The sequence below is a fragment of the Carettochelys insculpta genome, chromosome 3 (assembly GCF_033958435.1).
Source record: "Carettochelys insculpta isolate YL-2023 chromosome 3, ASM3395843v1, whole genome shotgun sequence".
Lineage (NCBI taxonomy): Eukaryota > Metazoa > Chordata > Testudines > Carettochelyidae > Carettochelys > Carettochelys insculpta.
The window spans coordinates 164,411,622-164,429,248 of record NC_134139.1 but is presented as its reverse complement, the minus strand read 5'-3'; the positions used below and the strand labels follow the sequence as shown (position 1 = coordinate 164,429,248).

The 17,627-nt window shown below is 43.9% G+C and overlaps 1 protein-coding gene across 3 annotated transcripts; it reads right to left on the bottom strand.

Moving 5' to 3' along the window:
- Positions 1-251: 251 nt before the first annotated feature.
- On the bottom strand, positions 252-17,627 carry LOC142011523 (glutathione S-transferase 3-like). 3 transcript variants are annotated; one of them, XM_074991172.1, is made up of 7 exons: positions 17,290-17,627; positions 12,797-12,903; positions 11,988-12,039; positions 8,308-8,440; positions 6,065-6,206; positions 4,383-4,514; positions 252-1,125 (listed from the first exon to the last, which is right to left on the bottom strand). In XM_074991172.1, exons 2-7 carry the CDS (start codon positions 12,881-12,883, stop codon positions 997-999), a joined length of 675 nt encoding a protein of 224 aa, XP_074847273.1. In that variant the 5' UTR covers positions 12,884-12,903; positions 17,290-17,627; the 3' UTR covers positions 252-996. The 3 variants fall into 3 exon arrangements, with proteins under 3 accessions (XP_074847273.1, XP_074847274.1, XP_074847275.1); XM_074991173.1 differs by lacking the exon at positions 17,290-17,627 and adding an exon at positions 16,997-17,123; XM_074991174.1 differs by lacking the exon at positions 12,797-12,903.

Genomic DNA, 17,627 nt, shown 5'->3' with positions numbered 1-17,627 from the left:
AATACCCCCAGCTGGTATCCCATGGCTACTCTCTTACCCAGCAACATTCTTTGTCCTGCTGCGTGAGAGATGTTGCTAGATCAGAGTGTGCCGGACAAGAGAATGTCAACCTGTGCCAGATTACCAAAATCCTAGGAATAGCTAAACTCTGATGGCCACTTAGAACATGTTTGAATTCTGAAAAGACAGCCACAGTGTAGCCTATAAGACAAAAATTAGATCAACAAATTTTAAAATGAGGCAATATTACTTAACCCAGTATTTTATTAGCTTAGAAAAGGTCTTCCATATTATTGTTGAGGAAATATTTATGAAAAATTAAAGAGAGAGCTACACTAATGTGATATGTTAAATATTACTCTGTAAGATGATTAATACAGGGGAGCAGAAGGTGATATAAGTTTGATACAAACACAGGAAATTGACATTTTGCCTGATTTGTTTGTGCTGTACACGCTTGAAAGCTCTAGTAACACTATCCCAGCATTTATAACTACACTTGTTTTCCAGGGAAAAATCTGCCATGGAAAAGCCACATGCAAGCTTGGGGAAAAAAAACAAAACAAAACCAACCATTCCTCCCCACTGAAGTCTTATGTGGAATGTGGAGTTGGCAGAAAAAACTCTTATGCTGCTGAAAAGTAATTAAGAGTTACCCTCCCCACAGAAAATCTAAGTTTTCTAGCTAGATGATGTGCATATTCATTTCATTCACTCAGAACAGTGAGAGAAATTTCATAAAAATCCATCTTATTAAATATAGACAACGAGTTTAGTAATTAAATACTTGCATATTGGGTTTTGTATGTTATCCATCTCTCTACTGCCACATCATTCAGTGACATACAACAGACATTCAAGTGGGATTAGCTATCTCTGCAGTTTATCAGCACATGCACATTTCAAGCTATTTCTTTTACTTGCAGTTTAAGAGTATTTGCTAGCATTGAGCTTACCCCTGATATTTTATCCAGCCACAATAAATTTGTTTACATCTTAAAAGTACATTTGTAGAACTCTCCTCACAGTCTCCACATATTTAGCATCTGGGACAGGCTTCCTCTGGCTGCCAGGCTCCAGAAATTTCTTAATTGTAGGGATGTTGCTTATTCTTGCCTTATAGGCCTAAAAGAGGAAACATTACAGAAGATTTAAAGACCAGAAAGTGAGAGAAGAAAATTACATCAACTTGTGTAAGAGCAAAGGACGGATGGAAGCGGGTAGTGTGTGGTTGCCGTTCAACTCTAAGAATTCCAGAGCTGAAAGGTAGGCAAGGTGGGTAAAGCAGCATTTGTCACTGGACCAAGTTCTGGGGGTGAGAGACAAGGTTTTGGGCCATGCAGAGTTCTTCTTAAAGTCTGGGAAAGATGTGTAATTCTTAACAGCCAGTTCAGGGCTCCCATTACATTGATGTGCATTTTTTACGATTATCAACTTAGGCGGCTTTATGGTTAGCTGACTGAGAAACTTCAAGAGATGGTGACCTCTCCGTTAGAAAGACTTCTCAGGACAATCATCACGGAAAGCGTGTTCTCACCTTGAAATGTATAAAGAATTTCTATGCTAAAGCTACACCTCCGCATTGCTCAAACAAGTGAGGGAAATGCTCTCCAGAAGACAGTGTCCAAATCTTGTAACTTTCTGTCAAAACAAGGTCTCCTGTCAGGTGCCCTCATGGCAGCCCTCTCAGGGCCTCAGTAACATCATGCAAGATCGTCCTCTAGTCCATTAACACAGTTTGACAAACTATAAAGCAAACAGTCCATAACAGAAGTCCCAAATATAGTCCATATCACCTCAGTGGGTATAATTCTTGTTCTTACCATACACAGTGTCTCCCACCACAGAAGGGCTCATCAGTTCTCTTCCATCCCTCTGCAATGACCACTACCAAACCGTTCCTTCTGGACTGTAATCCCACTCTTCCAGCAGGTGCTCCCCCTGCTTTCTCATTGAGAGCACCCATCATTTTCCCTAGCTTTCTCACAGTTCCTCAGGATCCAGTTCTCCAGCCAGACATCAGCGGGTAGGCCTTTGTGCTGCTCACCCTTCTTTCAGCCCAGTCTTGCCGACTCCAGAGAGCATTTCCCTCACTTGCTTGAACAATGCAGAATAGCAACTGCATACAACAAATTATTTATATATTTCAAAGAGAGAACAGCATTTTCTGAGATGGGTGTCCTGAAAAGCAATCAATTATTTCTGCTTCCCTTATGTCAACCTTCGCCCAGGAATCACCTTCTGTCTTGAGCAGCTCACCTCCTGCCCCTTTCCTGTCTGCTTGTAGCCTCTTTCTTAGGTGCTCTCACAGCCTCCTGACTCGCCAAATAGCAACACCCGGACTGGAATAGGAGGGTGAACCAGTAAATGAAATGGGGATCAGCTACCATGTTACAATTACCTTTCAGAGCCTACAATAATCTTACTGCTAGTCAACAATGGAAGCCAGTAGAAGTGGTAACAAAAACAAAACCAAAAAAAAAAAAACCCAGAAGATGACCATCTTTGTTCTCATTTCTGGGAGAATAAATAAAATCAAGAAATGTTCAAACCATAAGCAGAAAAGTGAAAGGGGTGTCATCTTGCTGTCTGTGATATAAGGTACATGAGTGAAGTGGTGTGGAGACTGGCATTCTAATAGTTTTCTTGCCTGTGTATTCAGACATACAGTCAGCTCCCAGACTGCTGCACTGAGCAGCACAGTATGGGAAGGATGTGAGCAGCCCTCAGTAGCGAAAGCACAGGTTAAGGACTCTGTAGAAAAGCTGGACATACTTAACTCCATGGGACTGGGTCCAATGCATCCAAGAGCACGGAGTTGGTTGATGTGATTGCTGAGCAACTGGCCATTATCTTTAAAAATCTGTGGTGATCGGGGAGGTCCTGGATGACAGGAGAATCCGGGGAACCACAGACCAATCAGCCTCACCTCAGTTCTTGGAAACGTCATGGAGCAGGTGCTCAAGTAATCCATTTTGAAACATGTGTAGGAAAGGAAGCTGATCAGGAACAGCCAATCACCAAGGGCAAATCATGCCTGGCCAACCTAACTGCCTTATATAATGAGACAACTGGCTATGTAGTTATGGGGAAAACAGCGGATGCCTTGACTTTAGCAAAGCTTTTGATAACAGTCTCCCATGGTATTCTTGCCAGCAAGTTAAAGATGTATGGCTTAGGAGAATGGATTTTAAATGTGGATAGAAAACTGGCTGGATCATCAGGCTTCATGGGTAGTGGTGATCAACAGCTTGATATCCAGTTGGCAGCAGGTAACAAGTGAAGTGTCCTTGGGTTGGTCCTGTGGCTAGTTTGTTCAACATATTCATTGATGATGGGATAGATTGCACCCTCACCAAGTTTTTGGATTCCTCTAATCTGGGGCGGAGGGAGAAGTAGATATGCTGGAGGGTAGGTACACAGTCTGAAGTGATTTAGACCAACTGGAGGCATGGGCCAAAAGAAATCTGATGAGGTTCAACAAGGAGAAGTGCAGACTCCTGCATTTAAGAGGGAAGAATCCCATACACTGATACAGGCTGTAGACTAAGTGGCTAAGAAGGAGTTCTGAGAAAAGGACTCTGGAATTACAGTAGATGAGAAGCTGATTAGGAGTCAAGAATGTGCCCTTCTTGCCAAGGCTAATGGCATACTGGATTGCATTAACAGGCGTACAGCCAGGAGAGTGAGGTACTGGGACACCTACATCTGGAGTAATGAATACCACTTTGGGCCGCCCATACCAGAAAGGATGTGGACAAACTGGACAGAATACAGCAGAGGACAATGAAAATGAGTAGGAGCTGGGGCACATGGATTATGAGGAGAGGCTGAGAGAAATGGGCTTATTTGGCTGCAGAACAGAAGAGTGGGAAGGGATTTGATAGCGTCCTTCAGCTACTTGAATGGGCGGAGGGAGAGATGGAAATTCTGAAGAGGATGCACTATGGCTATTTTCAGTGGTGGGAGATGACAGAACAAGGAGCAATGGTCTCAAGTTGCAGTGAGGGAGGGCTAGGTAGGATATTAGGAAAACCTGTTTCACTAGAAGGGTGGTGAAGTACTGGAAAGGGTTGCCTCCAGAGGTGGTGGAATCACCATCCTTAGAGGATTTTACAGTGAGGATTGATAAAGCCCTGGCTGAAATTACTTGGTTGGTGTTGGTCCTGCTTTGAGCAGGGGCTTGGACTAACTGACCTCTGGAGGTGTCTTCCAACCCTATTATTCTATGATTCTGTAAAGGATCCACAGAATGACAAAGTTGGAGAACCATTCATGTTTGTGCAGTGTTTTGGAAAAAAGCGCTATATGTACAAAGGTTTATTTGTCATGTGTCTCTGACATTTCTATCAAGTGTTTATACTACCTATTAATGTAGTTACCTGTAACTGAGGGAATTCTGCGAGAATGCTGGATTTCTTCTCCTCTACCATTAAAATGGCTTCAAGCAGGTGAACATCTGCCCAGCTGAACTGATTACCAACAAGAAAATCCTGGGCGTGGTCTTTTAAAATCTGCAAGATATATGCACAAAAATGACACAGCCTGGACACAGAGAACTCTGGTACCTTTTGAAGTGCCTAAGCCAATGCCTCCCTCGATCACCCAGCTCCTGTGGAAGTTGCTAGCTCTCTTCGTGGCTTTCTCTACTGCACAATAGGAATAACACTAGCTAGGCCATGGGAAAAGCAGTTTCAATTCCTGCTGTGCTATAAATATCCTGAGCACGGTACATACAGAGGGACTTTAACATTGCAAAGTTGAGCACCTCATATAAGTTATAGGTGGCTAGGACAGAGGAAAAAAGCCATCACAGGAATAACAATGTGATTGACAAAGCCAAGTTAGGCATGTAGGCTCTTCTACAGTGCCAGGGGAGAGACAGGTGCCTTATGTAACTCTCGCAGTCAGCTAGGTAGGAAGGTTTTCAAGCTAGCCAATAGGAGATGCTGGAAAGAGGGGTAGGTCTTAAGCCTAGTTCTCTGAGAAGAGCATGACACATCAATGAAGGCTGCAGGGAAGCACTTAGCTCTGGTTGCAATTCACAAAATGGGGAAGACAGGAGTTCAGTCACATAACTTGCAAGCAGGGACTAAAACAAAATTGTAAAAAGAGAGTGGATGTGGTAAACCCCTAGTCTGAACCCTCCACAGCTAATGATGGAACAGAAGCTATTTCATCACTGTAAGCAGGAATAACTCACCTTGCTTTTTCAACCAAATAACTTCTGGCTGTTCTACATCATGACTGATGATTACCAACTGTATTTCACAGCAGAACTATACCCTTACTAAGGCTTAGTTTTTTTAGCTATATTTGAAGAATTCCTTCTTATTGTCTTCAAACCTCTACTGGCCATAGATTTGTTTTCTTTTAATCTGTTTTAAGATTCCCTTATCAACTGTCTGCATTCCATAACTACCAGTCTTTACTCATTGCTATCATCCTCCTATTTTTCTATTTGTTTTACACATGCAAGTTTATTATTTCCACTCACTTTATGTTGAACCAGGTTTCTGAAGAACAAGACAACATAAAGAAGCCTTCTTTCATAATACTGGAATTAGGATGGATTGGGTGGGAAGCATCTAATAGGACATTCTTTGTCGACCCCCCAATATTTACATTTTGACAGCTTCTGTTTTTCCTCCCACTCAAATTTTCTCAGTTTTGGGAAGCTGGCGCTTGCTTGATGGGACTTGTGCAATTACTTATACTCCGACAGCCATCAGTTATTACTTGAACGGCAACATGTCCTCCAGCCCGAAGTTCCCCAAAAAACATTCTCTCTCTACCAAACACTACAGACAGATGTGTGAAGTCCCACACAGCCCGTTCCTTCATTTGATTTTGAATCTAGCAGTCCCTTGTTGTTCTGATTTACTTGTTACAACATTGGCTGAAAAGTAGTTTCTGTTCTTCTGAATTGCCAACAACTTTAAATCAAGGCAAAGGTATCTCACAGAGAGACTGCCTCCCTGGTGCTCAACTCTATGATCTTGCACTGCATTATTACAGAACTGTGAAGGGTAACATGAGTGAACAAACATGTTTTGCCACACACCTTTTCATAGACTGGGAAGTATCTGTTTGTGGCCTTTTGGATTATTACGGTGAGCTGTTTCTCCTTATCCTTGGCTGATAAGAAAGGGTACATCACAATTAACCCCATTAGGTCAGCTGTTCCTTCCACATACACATCGATACTAAAGAGAAATATAGATTGTTAAAGTACACTTTTATTTAGGCCAAAGATGCCTACTAGTCAGTTTTGTTTTGTTGTAGTAGAAACAGAATTATATTTGATCAGGAAAAGCTTCTCCACTTTACAAAGAAAATCTGGAGTTCACAAACAGGCTGTTGGATTCCTAGCTTCTCCTCTCACCCGGAATCACATGAGCCCATCTCAGAGACCTTATTAATAATGGACTATTTTAAACACTACACTGATGCCACTCAAAATTTTGGCACTGATGTCAGCTGGAGTTGGCCCAATTCCTTAGGCTACATCTACACTTACTCGGAAGGTAAACAGCGGCTACATGAGATTTGGTATGCCAACTGTGTATCAAAAATCGATTTTGCAGCCATTGACTTCTGCAGCTGTCTTCAGGGCAGAAGTTCAAGGGGAGTGCTCCTCCTGTTGGCCTTCCTTAAGCCTTGTGGCTCGCAAGGAGTTGCGGGGTCAACGTGGAGCCCTGCACTGTTTCGCACATGTGCAAAATGGCACCCCAGAAGACCAAACTTATGTGGCTGATCTTCTGTAGTTAGCGTAGATGTAGCCTCAGAGTGTACTGGACTGCAGTACCCAGACAGATTTGATTTAACGTGGTAATTTTCCAGCCCCCTTTGATTCAGTTTTCTGGATCCAAGATATCTGGACATTGACTCAAAACTTGATTCCAAAAGGATTTAATAATTAAAGATGACCTGGTGAGGTGGTCTCTTTGGATCCATTCAGCCAGTCTCAGTAGAAATTAGAGGCTCATCACACAAGACTATGAGTCAAGAATTCCACCATCTAGTCTACAGGAAAAATCTCTTGAAAAACTCCTCAAAAAGATCCAATTTGCTCATTATGAGACATTTTTAGATACCAGTGCAAACATTAGCCTCTGCCAGATTCACAACTGGGGGGTCTTACTTGGCTTCAAAAATTATTACTATTACCTCGAGTAAGTCACCTAGCTAGAGTAGATTTCTTTGGAACAATCCCTTGTGGTAGGTCTTTTACACCTTCCCCATGCAGGCACTTCAAAAAGTTTCAGCCACAACTATATGCAGTAAGACTGTTAAAATACAAATACAAATCAAGTCATCCAGACAGACTTAAAATGCAAAGGCTGCACCTCAAGTTAAATCTGGAGTTAATTAACAAGAAAGTATTTTGCTAGAAAAAGTAATTCTCAGGGAATCTAAGAGAAGGAGAACTGTGTCATTATATAATGTCCTATGGTTCTTGTGATTACTGTTCCTATTTGTCACCTAGTCTTCCTGACTCTCCACCTTGGGTCCATGTGTGTCTTTCTCCCAGCTGCACTTTCCAGTCTTTTAGGTTAAGCTCTTTGGGAGTAAGGATAGTCATTTCCTACTTTTGTACAATGCCCCCTAAAATGCGTGCCAGGACTAACTGGATTCTAGTATTATAGCTGGTAAATGTTTAACAATAATGCTACTTCCAACTTTCAGTTTGCGTTAAAGTAGGGAGTATACAGGCACCAAACCCTGAATACCCAGAGTTCCAAAAATGCAGAGAAACAGTTCACAATTGGACTGGAAGACACACAGGATGTTATTAGACTGGATACAATTTCAAATAAATCAAAAAAATCTCCCAGAAGGGAGTAAACACCTTTCCACTGAAACTATGAAAGGAATACTTGAAAATGTGCTCTTTACAATGCTGCTATGTAATGAGATGCTACCTGAAGGCAACACCACACTATAAGAAGCTTTATTTTGCAGCAACAGGAATAAAATTGAAGTTCTGGTCACTCATCAAATTCTGGAGGCTGCCTGGTCAGACTAATTAAAATTGGAGCATAGCAACCTATTGGTTCATCCCTGTTAGGTATACATAGAATATAATGGATTACTGGACCAGAATCTGATCGCAGTTACACCAGTGTAGCTCTGTTGCTAGATAAGCTCTAGTTGTTAATCATTTGATTTGATGAAGTGGGTCTGTCCCACGAAAGCTCATCAACAATAAATAATTTTGTTAGTCTTTAAAGTGCTACATTATTGCTGGTTATTTTTTGTTTTTTAAAAATAGGAGACCCAGTAAAAATAATGCTGTTACTGTACATTGCTCTTTCCTTCTGGTCCTTTCCATAAAGGTTGTATTTTGCTGCTATGTAGTTGAGAATGGCTCTGGTCTGCACCATCTTCATCCCATCAATTTCCACCAAGGGCAGCTGTTGAAAGAGCAGGGCTCCATCTTTGGAAAGGAAAAAAGACTTAGTCACATAGTTCCCTCCCAATATTTTATTCTTCCCTGGAACTGGGCTCCAATAACACTCTGATATGATTTCAGTTGCCTTCAGAAGAACTATTACTTTGGTAAGAAAATTGATGTAAGCAGTCAGTGAGAATCAGTAAGAAAACTATAACAGTGGAGGCAATCAAAAGAAAGTCATTAATTATTGGAATGTCTGCAACTATTTTCACAGACAAAGGAACTAAAATTACTTTGGTTCAGCAAACCTGGTTTTAAAGGTAAGTTCTCCCTCAGCATTCCAAGGCTTGATTGTACTCATCACCATTTATACTGGCACGGCAATACCATGGAGAAAAGCATGAACAAGTAACCTAAATCATGTATATTTCTCAGTAGAATGGGAGGAATGGTAGAAACAGAGGAGAGGCAGTCAACACTATTCTACACAGGGACCTTCAAACAACTGAGGCATTGTGTTGAGATAGTATGCATAGGTCTTATATTACGCTCTATCACATTAGGATTAAATACCAGTAAAATAACCAAGTGAGATAAATTGCTCAGAATTCTCACTTAGCTTTTATATTAAACTTAAGATTTCCCAGGAAATAAGATGTTCCCCCAAAGCACAGAAATGTAAAATGTAAAACTTTCAACTCTAACTGCATATTAAAAATAATAGGGACTGATTTACCACATGATAGCATTTCACACAGGTTTGAAAGACTATACCAGATGCAAGAGGGTGCAAATATCAGACTAGCTTGAGTCTTAGTTTTGGATTCACTTCTTTTGTGACTTCTGCTGTGACAGAAAGGATTAATGTCTATTACAAAGGCACTAGCTGATGCAGAGAGGGACAGAACACTAACACTTTGGGAAATTTGTTTCTGCCAAATTAGCGTTTAGAACTTAACATAGGTCTATTAATTCTCAGCACGTCATTGTGACCATCTGAAGAGCATGCTTGTTCGTGCAGAGCAACCTTGCCATCTACTGATGTCTGTATGTCATTCTGCCTCGTTAGTATGTGTATGGGAGTGTGATGTAGTGGGGGATACGAGTGTGCATGTGTGTGTCTCACAGAGGGTGTGGGGCTCCTGCTGAGGGTAACCTAGGCCCCTCAATATGCCAATATTTTCATGGCTGACCTGGAACAGTGCTTCCTCAGCTCTCATCCACTAACACCCCATCTCTACTTATGCTACATTGATGACGTCTTCATCATCTGGACCCATGGGAAGGAGACTCTGGAGGAATTCCACCGGGACTTCAACAACTTTCACCCCAACATCAGCCTCAGCCTGGAACAGTCTACACAGGACATCCACTTTCTGGACACCACGGTGCTAATATGCAATGGCCACATCAATACCACCCTGTACCGTAAACCTACTGACCGCTACGCCTACCTTCATGCCTCCAGCTTCCATCCCAGACACACCACACGATCCATTGTCTACAGCCAAGCCCTAAGATATAACCGCATTTGCTCCAACCCCTCCGACAGAGACAAACACCTACAGGATCTCTACCAAGCATTCTTGAAACTGCAATACCCACCTGAGGAAGTGGAAAAACAGATCAACAGAGCCAGACGTGTGCCACGAAGCCTCTTACTACAGGACAAGCACAAGAGAGAAACCAACAGAACACCACTAGCCATCACCTACAGTCCTCAGCTAAAACCTCTACAGCGCATCATCACGGATTTACAACCCATCCTGGACAATGAGCCCCCACTTTCACAGGCCTTGGGAGGCAGACCAGTCCTTGTCCGCAGACAACCTGTCAACCTGAAGCAAATCCTAACCAGCAACTATACACTGCACCACAGTCACTCTAACTCAGGGACCCATCCATGCAACAAACCTCATTGCCAGCTCTGCCCACGTATCTATACCAGCAACACCATTACAGGACCCAACCAGATCAGCCACACCATTGTGGGTTCATTCAGCCGCACATCTACCAATATAATTTATGCCATCATGTGCCAGCAATGCCCCTCTGCTATATACATCGGACAAACTGGACAGTCTCTACGTAAAAGAATAAACACACACAAAGCAGATATCAGAAATGGCAATATACAAAAACCTGTAGGAGAGCACTTCAATCTCCCAGGCCACACAGTAGCAGACTTAAAAGTAGCTATCCTGCAGCAAAGAAATTTCAAGACCAGACTCCAAAGAGAAATTGCTGAGCTACAATTCATCTGCAAATTTGACACCCTCAGCTCAGGCTTAAACAAAGACTGTGAATGGCTGGCTAAATACAAAAGAAGCTTCCCCTCCCTTGGTGTTCACACCTCCAGATCAACTGCTGGTAGCAGGCCTCATCCTTCCTGACTGAGCTAACCTTGTTATCCCCACCCTTGCTCTGGCTTATTTATACTGGGGCTCTGCCGATTTCCATGACCAGCATCTGATGAAGTGAGTCTTTGCTCATGAAAGCTCATGCTCAAAACTTTTCTGTTAGTCTATAAGGTGCCACAGGACCCTTTGTTGCAGTCTTGGTGACCAGGTGACACCTTTGTACTGCAGACAAAGGAGGTGGAGCCTGAGAAGTTTGAATTGGAACTGGGAGTTGGAAAGCAGTTAGTCTGGGCTGGGAGAGAGAGAGACAGACACAAGAGGGGGCAAGGCCCCAGCTCCCGGAGGGCCCCTCGGGACCTCCTTTCCCCAACATGGATTAGACTGGCAGTCTCTGCCTGCTGTACTGAGTCCTCTGTATGACGCTATGCCCTGTTGGCTAATAAACCCGCTGTTCTCCTCTGAGTGAGAGTCGCTCCTGCCTATGGACATGGTGCAGAGCTTGTGGACCCCTGAACCCCATCTCAGGGAGGGAAGCAATTCACTGGTTCCAATCTGCCAAATCTTCCCTTAGCCTAGGGTTATCATATTTGAACTTTCATACAAACAGACATCCCTGAGAGGGAGTGTATCTGTATCAATATCTATCAACTCACATTTTATATATAGTTCATTAATACAACATGAGCTGGTCCAGTAAACCTTCAAAATGCGTGATTGTGAGTTGTGTTTAACTTGCATTAACGCAAGTTAAGCACAACTCAAAATCCGGCTCACCCTGGCTCAACCCTTCCCCGGCTCCGGTTCAAAACGCCCACAGACCAATTCACACCCCCTCTCTCCTCCTCCCCACCCGCTGTGTGCAGCTCCGTCTTACCCTTCCCCACAACAGCCCAGCTCAATTCCATGCCCCCACCCCCCTGCAGCCCTAACCCACACCAGGCTTAACCCCCACCCCCCTCGCCCCAGGACTTATTTTTCCAAAGAAACTCCAGGTGCTCCAGCTGCTTCCCTGGCTGAAAGACGTGCATTCTGCCAGGGAAAAAAGCGCCCCCCAACTTGTGCGAAATTTAAGTTATGTGAGGGTGCATCAGAACACAACCCTCACATAACCTGAGGGACTACTGTAGATACTGATACACTTGTCCTCTTTTTTAAAGTAGACCTCCCTTAGTCTTCCTCCTAGATTAAGAAAAACTTGGTCAAACATTTCAGACTTCATGTGGACTCACCTTGTAAGAGCTTCTCATATTGTTCCCTTGTTTCCAAAATTTCTTCTTCAAACTGAAAAAAAGAGAAACGTACACCCAGGATATGAACAGTTTTTTTTCAGAGCTCTAGAACCAAGAGGTCAGTTAAGTACTACTTCAGGACGGTTACTAGAAGGGAGGGAAAGCAGGGAGACAAATGTTATGGAAGTACTCGTCCAAGCTCTGTCCTTTCAAGAAGTTAACGTCCGTCATCACACCAGAAATGACTATGACTAGTGTCCGTTTCACCAATTCACTTGTCGGTCTTCCCACCTTCACTCAGAAGATCTGCAAGAATATTCCCAGCCTCACATCTACCAGAGAAGACAATATTTTGTGATGATGCAGTTAATTCTCTGTCACAGTGAACTGAAGTGGCAAACCTTGAGCAGGTGTCACACTGGTAAAAAATGAAGACCTCAGAAGTAGAAAGACTAGGCAAAAAGATAAAGAAGAAGATAAAGCAGACAGATGGTCATCCTGCCAACCACAGATTGTGTATGTTATCACCATAACTCAAGAGCTTGGATATTAAACATTTCACTGACAACGAATATAGCAAATATTCAAAATCAAACTTGTTCTTTATCTTAGTTTAAAAGTGGCTTTGCCAAAACACAGTCATGCCCTGTTATCTACCTAGATCGAAGTAGCATTCAGTGCTGGTACTGAGAACTGCAGTTTTGTTCATACAGTAAATTCCACTTTATTCTTTTGTGTATGCCAGACAGCTTTAAGGTTGACCACTGAGGTAGGTGTATGCACAGGTGGTTCAAGATATCAAAACAAACCTCAACCCCCGCAGCTGCTAACAACCAGCGAATTGATTCCATTCTGCCTCGCCCATTAAAGTAGTAAAGTTTGGGTTTTCCAGCCATGACTTCAAATCTTCCGTCACCTAACAGATACACAGAAATGAAGAGTTACTACAAGGATCTCCTGCAAGTTATTTTTAGAGTTATGGTTTGCAAGATGCCTGTATGAGATGAAATATTTTCTCTAAAACGAATTCAGTATCTCTTTACTATTTTTCATTTGCATCTGAATATTTTTTTCACTCCAGGAACTTCAGAAAAAGAACCAGGTATCAGCAATATAAGCACCGGTTTTCAAGAACTGGAACCTGTAGCAATGTCTCTAGTATGTATCCACCTTAGGAGTCTGTACTCCTGCTCATCAGAGCAGTCTGAGAGCTTTAACGCATGCAAATCAACTGCAGTAGTATAGTCCCTAGCAGATTGCATGGAGTCTCTGGCACCTCTCCCTTTTGGAGAAAACAAACCAAAACTAACAACACTCTTGTAGCAAAAGTGATGGGGAGGAGAGGTGAAAAGAAGAGGGTGAATGCAGAATGTCCTTTTTACGGTGATCTAGTCTCAGTGCATGGTGTGTACTACAACTACTGTACAGGGTCCTCTCCACATACACACATGTATGAACATAAACAGTTACAGAGAGGAAGCCGTGCTAGTCTATGCACTATCAAAACAAAAAGCAGTCAAGTAGCACTTTAAAGACTAGCAAAATAGTTTATTAGGTGAGCTTTCGTGGGGCAGACCCACTTCTTCAGACCATAGCCAGACCAGAACAGACTCAATATTTAAGACACAGAGAACCAAAAACAGTAAGCAAGGAGGACAAATCAGAAAAAGATAATCAAGGTGAGCAAATTGGAGAGTGGAAGGGTGGGGGGGAAGATCAAGAATTAGACTGAGTCAAGTATGCAGACGAGCCCCTATAGTGACTCAGAAAGTTCCCATCACGATTTAAACCATGTGTTAATGTTCCGAATTTGAATATAAATAGTCATTCTATACCATAGACTTGATAGCATGGGTTTCTCTGTACCATATAGTCAGAAATATGTGTCCCTTCACAACTACAAAGAAGTGCTACACAGTGCAGAATCTGAATATTAGCCAACTAATAATATTTGAAATAAAATCGCATATCCAGAGAGAGTTTTTTCTGAGTGAAAAAAAGCATTCAAAAGCTCCTAGTTTAAAAGGCATTGAGAAAAGAAGGTTAAATAGTAAGTTAAAACTGCCGACAAAAGCAGTAACTCCCACTGGTAGTTCAAATAAAGGAAACACCAAAAAAAGGTTAAGTGCTTGAGTAATCCACACCAAACAGCTGAGCAAGCGTGAACAAACTGCCCTTCCTCCAAAACAATTCAGTCAAATTCAAGAGAGAGCAGGTGGTGTTTTTTAACAATTTATTGAAAACTACAACAGGATCTAAATGTGATCCTAGCCAAAAACTATAGCAAGTAAGTAAAATCTCCCTCCCTCTTGGACGGTTCAACAAGACCTACTGGCTGCAGATAGATGATTCTGTTTCTCTAGCTAGAGTCTGTCAACACTGCACTACACAGAGAATCTCTTAGCACATTCATAAATTCTCTAGACTATGCATGCACCCTGTGACAGGCATATATTGAGCATATCCTCATATATACCCTAACCATGGTTCTCCCTATTGCTGGAAAACATAAAATATATACTAAAATGATAACCATTAAATAGGGTCACAAGTTTTCTTATCACACAAAACCAAACACCTTACCACTAACCCCTTCCTTATGGCCACACGTGCCCCTCCCTACATTCCCCCTCACTCCGTGACTGGCTCTCCTTCACCCTCATTCACCTTCCCTAGGCTGGGGCAAGAGGTTGGGTGCACGAGGGCAGGGAAAGGGCTCCAACTGGGAACAACTTTTTATTTGTGTGTGCTAAATTAGACTAATGTTTGAAACTCAGAGCTGAATTCCATTCTGCACCCATAAGCCAAGAGAGCATAGAGGGCCAGAACCACCAGTAAGTCAGCTAAATAACTGCTCTCACCAACAGAAGCTGGTCAAACAGATATTATCTCAAACATCTCAGCTTCTTGTTCCCCAGGACCAAAAAAGTCTACATCAACAGTGTATACAATTGCATAAGGGAAAGTGTCTGCTGGTGTGAAGAATGCTTTTGTCTGTAGGGCGGTTTCTCAGCCACAGGTGCAGTAACCTGGGAAAGCCTATGCTGACGTGAGTAACAGACTACTGTTTTCAATGCTGCAGTGTCCCTAACCAGTAGGGAGAAAATGGCCTTTGAACAGCCTTGAAGATAGCAGTGATAAAGCACACAAAACTGCTTGATAGCTAATAGGTGTAGAAACAAAGCCAAACAGCAGAATCCAGTTGGTCACTGATAAACCAGGACTAAAAATGACTGAAGTTAGCCAGTAACAGAGAGTAAGCTGCGCGAGTCTATACACTATCAAAACAAAAAGCAGTCAAGTAGCACTTAAAACACTAGCAAAATAGTTTATTAGGTGAGCTTTTGTGGGACAGACCCACTTCTTCAGAGCAAACACAATCAGGTGCCTGCTCCTACTCTCTAAGTCAGTAGAAATATTGTCCATTAACATTTGCAACCCTAATATTGCAGCTTTGTTTCACTGCATAGATAGTGATTATTCTATTGCCCAGGCTCAGCAAAATGCAGAAGTGTAAGTTTTCACTATTTATGCCCTCTCAGTGCACAGAGTATACACCCCTTCCACCACTCCAGTCCCAGTTTCATGCGCATTCATGACTCTCCACACAATTCCACACCTTAATATGGCCCTTGGGCCAAAGTTTGCGTGCTCCTTACCAAGGAAGTACTAAGTATCAGACTCCATAAGACCACTAGAGATGGGAGTCTTAAAAGGCCTCCCCTCTGAACGTACAAGAAAAAAAAATTCCAAGTAGCTTTTTAGTGTCTTTCTTTGTGAACTGGATGTGTTTTTAACCTTCTATTCCTACCTACCATTTTTCTGATTTATTCTTTCCCTTTTATATATTGATATTAATACTTACACACTGGAAGCAAATCTCATACAAATGCCAAAATAGCCTATTTTGAACTACATTAAAATAAGCTACACAATTTGTGTAGTGCAAACAGTGTAGCTTATTTTGAGTTTAGGCTGCTTTGTGGAAGTGGTCTATTTGATTAAATTTGTTTTCATAGAGTCTAGTATCTGACTGGTGAACTAGAGCACTGGAATGCCTCATGACTTTTTTTTTGTAGGGGTATATTCTTGTTATTGGGGTGCTGAGAACCACTGAAATGTAAATCCTTTATATAATGGAAACTACTTCAAGCCTGGGGGTGCACCAGCACGCCTAGTTCCAACACCTGTGCTTGTTAACCAGTATGGTGAGACAGAAATTTACTTTTATTAGTTGCTTGATATAACCTATTGACAGAATAATCACCACTTTGCGGTGAGTCTGCCCTTTCTCAGCACCTTGTCCTGAATTTGGCACCCTCAGCTGTGACCCACTGAGGCACAGTGACACCCCCTCCAGTTCTCAAGTGGATAAAAACAACAGCCTCCTTGGGGTGTGCTATAAACAGCTGGCAGGGTTTATCTAAGGAACCCCAGCTGTAAGTTAGACTGCCAGCTGTTAGTTGGAGGGGGTCCTTATGCTCATGCTGCCAGCAGCAGAGCTATGCCGCACTCTGTCCTGCAGACCTGGATTCTCCCCCAGTTGCTCTCCGGTGCAGGCCATTGCACAGACTGCTTCGGGAGCCCAGGCTCACAAAGGTGGGGGAAAGGATCAGGCTAGTGTTGTTTTGCTCCTTCCTTTAACTCCTCCCCCTAGTTGTCTGGTAGCACCTGGCTCAAAGCCCGCAGTGAGAAGAAGTGAGCTCGATGCCCCAGCATGAAGGAACAAGGGGCTGGGGCACCCCGCTGACAGAGGAGGCACAGCGGCTCCCAGCTGGGTTCCTTGGGCCTTTTGCACGCTGCCTGAGGAAGCAGCAGACAAATGAAAGGGGCTGGCTGGGCCCACCCCAGCCCCGTGGGCCCCTGCGCCCTCTCAGGAGAGCAGGGAGCCGCTGCTGCTGTGCGCACAGGACGTGGTTATTCTTCTACCCTGTCCCATCAGGGAGCCGGGGGGAGGGCACCGCTCTCTGCCCTCCTCACTCCCTGCTGCCCACGCCAATCCCTGGCACCTTTCCTGGGCTCCTGCTCATCGGCGGCCTCCCAGCAAGTAACCCTCCCCTGGCTGTAGTCTGTAAGGGGCCACGGCAGTTCTCGTTGGTTTCTGCGGATACAGACGAACTCGGCTACCGTGATGCTCCCAGCACGTGCGGCTGCAGCGCCCCTGAAATGACACCGCCCCCTGCGCGCACCCCCTTGTCCTGGGCTCCCCTCCCCACACCCCGGCCCTGAGTCCTGAACGCCGCTCCCAGCCGCGGCGGTCCCGCCCCAAGCACCTGCCCCGCCCCCCACTTAGCTCTCTTACCGACCACTGTCGCGCCGTGCGATGGAACTGCCTGTAAACACCGTGAGTTCCCTTCACTCCCTGCAAAGCCCGCGCAAGCGGAGCCGGGCCGGCCTGCCTTGGGGTGGGAGGCGGGAGCCTCCCCTCGCCTGGCCCCCGACTGGACACGAGTCTAAGGCAAACTCAAGGCTAACAGGACCTGCAGGGCGGGTGAGGCACAGACGCTCCCGCCCCGGCCGTAAGGGAAGGAGCGGCGAGCACCGCACGCAAGTCTCACCGGGCCCGGCCCTCCCGCGAGCTGCGGTGGGGGCGCACCACCTCCCACACTTAGCAGCGCCCCCAAGAACCACAACCACCAA